We start from the raw sequence: 9,037 nt of genomic DNA on the forward strand, positions 1-9,037 counted from the left end.
GGGTCACAATTTCATCAAAAATCTGACGTTCTCCAATTGACTCAAAAATGGTGCCAAACGGTTGCAAATGCTCCCCTGAAAGGGTTGGAGGTCGAAACAGAAGGCTTTTTATCACAGGAAAAGAAATCAGCCCTCGACAGCATAACCGGCAGAAATATAATTTTTTGGAAAAATCCCTAGGCCCTGGGATCACAATTTCATCAAAAATCTGACTTTCGGCAATGCACTCAAAAAAGGGTACAAACAGTTGCAAATGCTCCCCTGAGAGGTTTGGCGGTCAAAACAGTAGGCTTTTTATCACAGGAAAAGAAATCAGCCCTCGACAACTTTACTGGCAGAAAAAGATTTTTTTGAAAAAATCCCTTAGCCCCGGGCTCACAATTTCATCAAAAATCTGACTTTCGGCAACTCACTCAAAAATGGTGCCCAGCTGTTTCAAATGCTCCCCTGAAAGGTTTTCGGTGGAAACAGACGGGTTTTTATCATCGGAAATACTTATCCCTCAACGACTGAACTTGCGGAAAAACTTTTTTTAAAAAAAAATCCCTATGTCGCTCGGTCACAATTTCAGCAAAAATCTGACTTCTGCAATTCACTCAAAATGGTGTCCACTTTTTGGAAACGCTCCCCTGAAAGGTTTTTCGGTAGAAACAGAAGGGTCTTTATCATAAGAAACAGAATTAGCCCTCAACGACTGAACTTGCGGAAAAACTTTTTTTAAAAAAAATCTCCAAGCCGCGCGGTCACAATTTCAGTAAAAATCTGATCTCGGTTTTTTTACAAAAGTTATTTTAAATATTTTTTTCATTTCATTATATATCATTTCCCAGAATGCTTTTAGAACCCTACAGGTCCACCACATATGAGAGAAGATGCCTTTCATTTCCTTACACTTCCAGCAGATATTTGCACTTTTCTTATACATTTTTGCTAGCTTAAAGGTAAAGGTAAAGGGACCCCTGACCATTAGGTCCAGTCGTGGCTGACTCTGGGGTTGCGGTGCTCATCTTGCTTTATTGGCCAAAGGAGCCGGTGTACAGCTTCTGGGTCATGTGGCCAGCATGACTAAGCCGCTTCTGGTGAACCAGAGCAGCGCACAGAAATGCCATTTACCTTCCCGCTGGAGCGGTAGCTATTTAACTACTTGCACTTTGACATGCTTTCGAACTGCTAGGTTGGCAGGAGCAGGGACTGAGCAACGGGAGCTCACCCCGTCGTGGGGATTCGAACCACCGACCTTCTGATCGGCAAGTCCTAGGCTCTGTGGTTTAACCCCCAGCGCCAACCGCGCCCCTTTTTGCTAGCTTACTAGGAGTCAAATACCACCGGTACATCATTCTCATATAATTTTCTTTCAGCATCCAACATGCCAAGAATTTCACCACCGCCCAAGCCTCCCTTACCTGGATTGTGCAGCGGTGCCTGGCAGCAACAATGGCAGATTCTGTTGAGATCTTGTGAGATCACAAGATCCTGCTAGCCGAATACTGCTATTAAACCAAATGGTATTAGTAGGATTATGCATAGGGTTTCCATGTTGGGTTGCCCCTAGTACGGTTGGCAGTGTAAGGTCCTGGCACTTACATGACCTCCTACTACTGACACTGCTGGTGCTGGCAGGGTTGAGTAAGGTTGACACAGTGCAAACACACCAGTGCAGCCAAACTGGTGCTCATGCCAGTGTGTTCACACTACATCAACCTCACCACCTTCTTCCTCTACCTTCTTGTAAGCCACAGTCAGCACTGGGAGATCTGCTAAATGCCTCCCCCCAGCATGCTACTGGTTGTGGGCGGCCTATGATTTTAAAAGATTCCACCTTCTGCCCAAGTAGTATTTTCAAGCGGCCATTGTACCTGTACTTTTAACAGCAGCTTGACATGCAGACATAGGGTGATATTCAATTAAATAATTGCATGAGTGGAGCACAATGGGACTTTCCTCTCTCTCTTCCCCCTGTGATCCCCCTAAATCCTTTGTATGGGTTTCCCCAAACCCAGATTTGGGGACAGTGCAGGGTTGAAAGAGGGGAAGGAAAGTCCCATTGCAGAAGGGGAAGTTGCTCTGCTCATGAACTTATTCCGCCAAATGCTGCCTATAATCCTCAACCCAAAGGTTGTCCAGAACAGGCCAGGCAGTCTTCTTGACTTTTTCCAGACCAATTGGCAGCAAGATACTGCTGCCAAAATAGCTCCTCCCTCAAATTCTTGCAATTGCTGTTCACAGAACTTTTGCAATCCCTTCTCATTGGGTGTGATTCTGGTCGCTCCTCCTTTACCACACAAAAATAAAAGGAACTATACCATAGGAGTCATCGCTTATATTATAAAAGCAGAAAGATCCTTGCAGCAAGACGGTTTCCAGTATTTAGGTTGTTGAAAGGGAAGCTTTTGTGGTACCAGCAGCTATACTTTCCCCAAAGTGCCATGAAGATCTGGCTGATCTGTTTTGCTCCATTTCTCCTATGGACCTCCTGTACTTCCCAAAGTGGTAAGTTATTTGTCAAGAGACGGGGGGGGGGGGGGAGTACATGGGGAAATGGATGTTAAGTTATTTGTTGTGGGAGGAATTCAACATACCTTATTTTTTGCTCCATAAGATGCACCTAGTTTTTAGAGGGGGAATGCAAGAGAAAAAAAATTCTTTAAAGAGAGCACTGAGCGGAGCCTGTATGCATCCCAGACTCTGCTCAGCTCTCCCTTTCATGAGCCATGAGGAGCGCAGCTCGTGGGGGCTTTTCTGGGAGGTGGGGGGAGGGACAGAGCTGTGCACTCTTTCCCTTCCCCCGCCTCCTGCAAAAGCCAGAGATAGCCCCGCGAAGCCTCCACAGGGCACGGGGATGAAGGCTCCCTGTGCCCTGCGGAGGCTTCGCGAGGCTAAGCCGGAAGCCAGAACAGCTAGAGGGAGCGCTGTGCAGTGCTCCCTGTAGCTGTTCTGGCTTTGGGATAGCCGCGCAGCCTGCATTCGCTCCATAAGACGCACACACTTCTCCCCTTACTTTTTAGGAGGGAAAAAGTGCGTCTTATAGAGCGAAAAATACGGTAATGCTTTCCCAAATGTTCTATCAGTGCAAGCGTGTCTGCTCAATTGATGAAATCATCTCGCCTCTCATCTTCCCCATGTGCTGTTCTGAGGGATTTTCCTGACTTCCCCCAGAGCCAATAGCACAGGGGTAGAAGATGGGTGAAAGTCCTGCTGCACTGGCAGAAGTCATTGTATGGGCTTCCATAAGCAGGGGCCCCACGACAATGGATCATAATTGGTTTATTAAAATTGTTGATTGGTAAAATAAAAAATGTATTAAGAGTTAATTTGTGAGGGGAGCCCTGAGATTTCGACTGCCTAGGGACCTCTGCAGGGTTTTATCCAGCACTGCCCCAGACAGCTGCTTTTGTAAGGTAGCCAAAGCCATGTGCAGTTACTTCTAAGTGGTCAATCCTTGGGATTCCTGTGGATTCCTCACAAATCCTCCACTCAGGCAGTGGGCTGGTAGGCATATGGATCTGCCGTCAGGTACCTCCCTCAGTAAGTGTGCTGGGATCTAAGTGCACACCGCAATTTTTGTAATCAATGTATGCATAATCTAATGCATCATTGCAGGTTCTGGAGAAGGATGTGGTCGGCCTCCTCCTATTGAAAATGGAGATATTATCAACACACCCCTGATACAATATGCATCGGGTGCAACAGTGGAATACAGATGCCAACGCCTTTATGTAATGAAAGGCTCTTCAGTAGTGAGTTGCAACAACGGCGATTGGACGGAAGCACCAGTATGCCTAGGTATGAGGGAAGTCTATTACCTTTTATATTCTTGTTCTGTTGAACGATACACCTAGAAAAGTGTACATGTTAAGTTTGTAACAGCATCCTGATGTTGGGTTGATCCTAAGACAGGCTCCCTCAACCTGGTGCATTCTACATTTTGTTTGACTTCTGCTCTAATTATCCCCAGCCAGCATGTCCAGTGGTCAAGGGAAGATGGTACTTGTCACCCAGCAACATCTGGATGTTTTAGAGTGAACTTTATTGCTACAAACTGGTATTGCAGCCACCTCATTGGTGGTCTTCCTATTTGGCAGGGTGAGCCAAGGTATTTTCCCAACAGACTTTCTGCTCTTGTTTCAGCAGCTCAACCAATTATAAATGTTTCAAGAATGTCCCACATACAGTACCTTTCAGGCAAAGCTGTTAGAATGTTGTTGTTGTTTAGTCATTTAGTTGTGTCCGACTCTTCGTGACCCCATGGACCAGAGCACACCAGGCACTCCTGTCTTCCACTGCCTCCCGCAGTTTGGTCAAACTCATGCTGGTAGCTTCAAAAACACTGTCCAACCATCTCACCCTCTGTCGTCCCCTTCTCCTTGTGCCCTCCATCTTTCCCAACATGAGGGTCTTTTCCAGGGAGTCTTCTCTTCTCATGAGGTGGCCAAAGTACTGGACCCTCAGCTTCAGGATCTGTCCTTCCAGTGAGCACTCAGGGCTGATTTCCTTAAGAATGGATGCGTTTGATCTTCTTGCAGTCCATGGGACTCTCAAGAGTCTTTTCCAGCACCATAATTCAAAAAGCTTCGATTCTTCGGCGATCAGCCTTCTTTATGGTCCAGCTCTTTTGAATGTTATAAACTATCAACTATTTAACCAATGGCATTGTGGAAGAGGGAGACTCATCAAGCCTTCTGATTCATATATATGTGGTTACACTTTTTAATAAACGTGCAAAGTCAGTATTTTAGGAACAATCCTATTCACCAGTTTTGGAGGCCATGTTGAACTTAGTGCTTAGAGCATAGATAGCAAGTCACCTTCCTCCTATAGGCAAGAAAGTCCACATGTTGGTCTAGATTGGGGCCATAATTCTTGCTTTCAGTGTAAGAAATTCCCAGCTCAAGTCCCATGGAAGTATATGATCGATTTGATAAATGAAGACTATAACGCTGGGAAAGGACTAGAGTTTTCATGCCGAAGGACCAAAATTCAGCCCCTAGCATCTCCAAGTAAAAAAGATTTCAGGTACCAGATTTGGGGAAAACTCTCTGCCTCAGACTTCATAGAGACACCACCAGCTGCCATAGACAATATCAGGCAGCTTCATTTTTAAAAAATTTGTATTATGTATTTATTTCAAATAGGTTTCATAGAAAGCTGACAGTTTAAGCAGTGTGGCTCTTGTATCACTCTCAAGTTCATCTTTAAAAACTGAAATGACCTGTGCCTTTCTGCAGAACCATGTATAATAACTACAGAAGATATGGATCATTATAATATACAGCTAAAGTGGATAAGAAATCAAAAAATATATGCAGCATCTGGCGACACAGCTGAATTTTCCTGTAAATCGGGTTATATACCACAACCGTCCTCCCCTCCCTTCAGAGCGCTTTGCACAGAAGGCAACCTGGAGTATCCTCTCTGTGTGATAAAGGTACATGTATTGAAACTCCTATTACAAGGGTAGAGAATTTACCATACATAAATTGTGGTTGTTTCCCCCCACCCCCAGTAATTGTGGTTTTTAGGTTTGAAGCATATTCAAAATAGGTTGATTTTGTGATTACCAGTCACCTTCAACCTTCTCAGACTTAGCACCTGCTTTCAAATAAGACCAAATTTTAATTTGTCGTTGCATATAATCAATATTTCCTTTTCTCTGTGTTTCTGATCTTCCTTTCTGCCCCTCATACTCTGCCTCTTCCCAGTGGTGTAGGAAGGGGTGTGTGGGGTGTGGGGTCCGCCCCGGGTGTCATCAATGAGGGGGGTGATAAAATGGCCAACTAGCTGGGAGGCGCGCACTCTGCTTCCCCGGTGCCAGTGCTCAGTTCTGAGCTCGCTGTGCACCCACCTTCTGGCACTACCACCCTGAACTGGGAGTGGCTGTCACCAGCTTGGGGAGCCATGGGGGGGAGGGCAAACCTGACTCCATCCCACTGGAGATGTGGGGTGGGGGCGAACTGGAAGCGGAACCTTCCACAGGAAAACACAACACGCACAAACAGGCGCCCTGCAGCAGCGAGTGTCTTTCGAAACACAAGCAAAGCAACCGAGCCAGGTGACTTTTGTTTACGCCACGTCCCCACACCGAGCAGCCTTGCAAGGCTCGGATCTGGGGAGGGGGGTGCCAGAAGGGCGCAACAACCTGCACTCAGGCTGGGGTCAGTGGCAGTGGGGGTTGGCTGCACAATGCCTTTGTAATAATAATAATAATAATAATAATAATAATAATAATAGTAATAATAGTAATAATAGTAATAATAATAATTATTATTTTTTATTTATACCCCAGCCACTCTGAGCCCGGTCTTGGCTGGGGAGGGCGGGGGTATAAAAATTTATTATTATTATTATTATCTGCAGATAACATGCATACAACTTTCTCTTCTCACTGTTTACTTTGTATTTAACAGGGGCGTTAAGAAGAAGCACTCTGTAGCCACGAGTTTTATCAGAAGTCACGGATCTCCTATTTCTAACCTGATAGTATCAATACGCTTTTGCAGATATATGTATCTTTTCTTATTATGATCATCAACCTCTGCTAGGCCCAAGGAACCAATGAATGCAGAAAGTCTCAGATCAGACATGATAAACCAAAAATGGATGATGGCAACAGAAAAGTCCGTCTTTGTGCAACCTGAACGTAACAGTGAAGGAAACATACTTGATAAGAGACTGAGAGGGCCTTATGCAGTTAGCACAGCAGATGGTGAAACTGGAACATGCTAATATGAAATGGGCCCTCATAGCTTGAGTGTCTTGTGTGACAGTGGAAGCAAAACCAACTTGTGGGGACATCAGTTACATTCCCTCCAGGAAAGGTTCTGGTGCTGACCTGTCATGTCAGAAAGGTTCTGGTGCTGACCTGTTCCAACATGTCATAAAGGTCTCATCTCATCTTTGAGTGCTTCACTCAGGTTCACTCAGTATAGTTGAGCTTCAACACCATAATCTCCACAGACATATACACACACTTAGGTTCTGCTGAGGCTTAGCCTTGCTTGATTTTTTTTCTTTCCCCCCATTTCCTTTCTCTTCCCGTCTTCTGTTTCTGCAATATTGGAGATGGGAGGATTCCACTATACCAGACTGATAACAATTGCATTGTGCTGAATGTAATGCTAAGATGCAATGCAGTGTGAACAGCTAGGGAGCAGAGGGTGCTTTCAAACAAGTTAAGATGGGGGGAGTATTAGAAGGATGAAGTGTAGAGCTTGCATATATATGCATACACACACATACACACACACACACAGAGAGAGTGGTACCTTGGTTACAGACGCTTCAGGTTACAGACTCCACTAACCCAGAAATAGTACCTCAGGTTAAGAACTTTGCTTCAGGATGAGAACAGAAATCACACGGCGGCATGGTGGCAGCGGGAGGCTCCATTAGTTAAAGTGGTACCTCAGGTTAAGAACAGTTTCAGGTTAAGAATGGACCTCCAGAACCCAAGGTACCATTGTATATCTATATATCTATATGGATATATAGATATATACAGAGAGAAAGCAAAGTGGGGTGTGTGCATACTTGCCGATTGTGATTTTATCAATTGGTCATACTCAGAGTAGACACATTAAAATTAATGGACCTATGTTAGCCATATCAATTAATTTCAATGGATCTACTTGGAACAGAATTAATTGGCTCTATCTCATATTATTCACATTGCATTGCCTTCTTTTTTTACACCGTACAGAGTGATTCACATTTATGTTCCCATTTATGTAGCCATTGCTCACATTATCATTTCTGTAGTCTCTGGTGTATATCAATAAACCATTTATTTCATTTCAGTTACAATCTTCCATCTCTGGTGATGCTTCACACGCTTGGGTGGAAATGTGAACCCAGATGAATAGTAATTATTCACAAAATATCACACTGAGCCTAAACTGGGGACTTCTTTCATGGCTATTGACATACAGTATATACTTGATTTGAATGGATTATTATTATTACCGTATTTACACAAATCTAATGTGCCATTGAATCTAATGCACACCTCAATTTTCAAAACTTTGAAACCAAAGAAGTATTTGCTGGCGAATGTAAAATGCCCCATCTGATCTAATGCACACTCTAACTTTTGCAGTACAATTTGGCAAAAAAAGGTGCACATTACATTCAAGTAAATATGGTATTATTAGCTGGCAGTGATTGTGTGTCATTTGCAGAAAAGCAAAAACAAAAACCCCTCATGTGATGAATATTGTTCATTATTGGTTTATACTAAAAACAGCCTGCAATATGTTTTAAAGTTTACAAAATTGTCCTACCCGGTTCACCAGATTAATAGTCTACCGCTCTTAACCACTACATCAGTGGCATATGTTACTTAATGTGTGTCATATTTTTTTATTAAATAATAACAATAACATTTTTTTATTATTACCCTGCCCATCTGGCTGGGTTTCCCCAGCCACTTTGGGCAGATCACAACAGAATATTAAAAACACGATAAAACATCAAACACTAAAAACTTCCCTAAACAGGGCTGCCTTCAGATGTCTTCTAAAAGTCAGGTCAGAGCCAGACATTACAAGTTAAGGGCATTTGCAGATGACCTAGTATTGACCTTGCAACAGCCAGATACTAGTACTAAAAGAGTATTAGAACTAATTGAGACATTTGGTCAAGTAGCAGGATTTAAACTGAACAAACAGAAAACGAAAGTGTTGGAGAAAAATCTAACATTGGCTGAAAAAGAGAAGTTTCAGAGTGAAACAGGTTTAGTGATAACGAAAAAAGTGAAGTACCTGGGGGTAAACTTAACATCTAAGAATGTGAACTTATTTAAGGACAATTATGACAAATGTTGGACAGAAGTAAAGAAAGTTCTAGAAATATGGTCAAGGTTGAGACTTTCCTTGTTAGGCCGAATTGCTGTCATCAAGATGAATATATTGCCTAGAATGTTGTTTTTATTCCAGACGTTGCAGATTTTGGATAAGATGGACTGTTTCAAGAAGTGGCAGAAAGACATATCTAAATTTGTCTGGCAGGGCAAAAAGCCCAGAATAAAATTTAAGATTTTAAC

General features: G+C 43.3%; 1 protein-coding gene across 2 annotated transcripts; it reads left to right on the forward strand.

Annotated features, from left to right (window-relative positions):
• Positions 1-2,231: 2,231 nt before the first annotated feature.
• Positions 2,232-7,793, forward strand: LOC144327757 (complement factor H-related protein 2-like). Of its 2 annotated transcripts, XR_013392849.1 has the most exons (5): positions 2,232-2,490; positions 3,601-3,783; positions 5,226-5,425; positions 6,405-6,815; positions 6,846-7,793. XR_013392849.1 is itself a non-coding variant. In XM_077928346.1 (4 exons), exons 1-4 carry the CDS (start codon positions 2,427-2,429, stop codon positions 6,411-6,413), a joined length of 456 nt encoding a protein of 151 aa, XP_077784472.1. In that variant the 5' UTR covers positions 2,232-2,426; the 3' UTR covers positions 6,414-7,793. The 2 variants fall into 2 exon arrangements, 1 of the variants encoding a protein (XP_077784472.1); XM_077928346.1 differs by having other exon boundaries at positions 6,405-7,793.
• Positions 7,794-9,037: the final 1,244 nt, after the last annotated feature.

The sequence above is a fragment of the Podarcis muralis genome, chromosome 5, assembly GCF_964188315.1.
Source record: "Podarcis muralis chromosome 5, rPodMur119.hap1.1, whole genome shotgun sequence".
Lineage (NCBI taxonomy): Eukaryota > Metazoa > Chordata > Lepidosauria > Squamata > Lacertidae > Podarcis > Podarcis muralis.

Excerpts from the sequence above, each read along its gene's own strand:
- LOC144327757 (XM_077928346.1), top strand. The coding sequence starts at position 2,427 with ATGAAGATCTGGCTGATCTGTTTTGCTCCATTTCTCCTATGGACCTCC. Across the intron at positions 2,491-3,600 it reads CTCCTGTACTTCCCAAAGTG|GTTCTGGAGAAGGATGTGGT; the intron begins GTAAGTTATTTG and ends GCATCATTGCAG. Across the intron at positions 3,784-5,225 it reads GGAAGCACCAGTATGCCTAG|AACCATGTATAATAACTACA; the intron begins GTATGAGGGAAG and ends GCCTTTCTGCAG.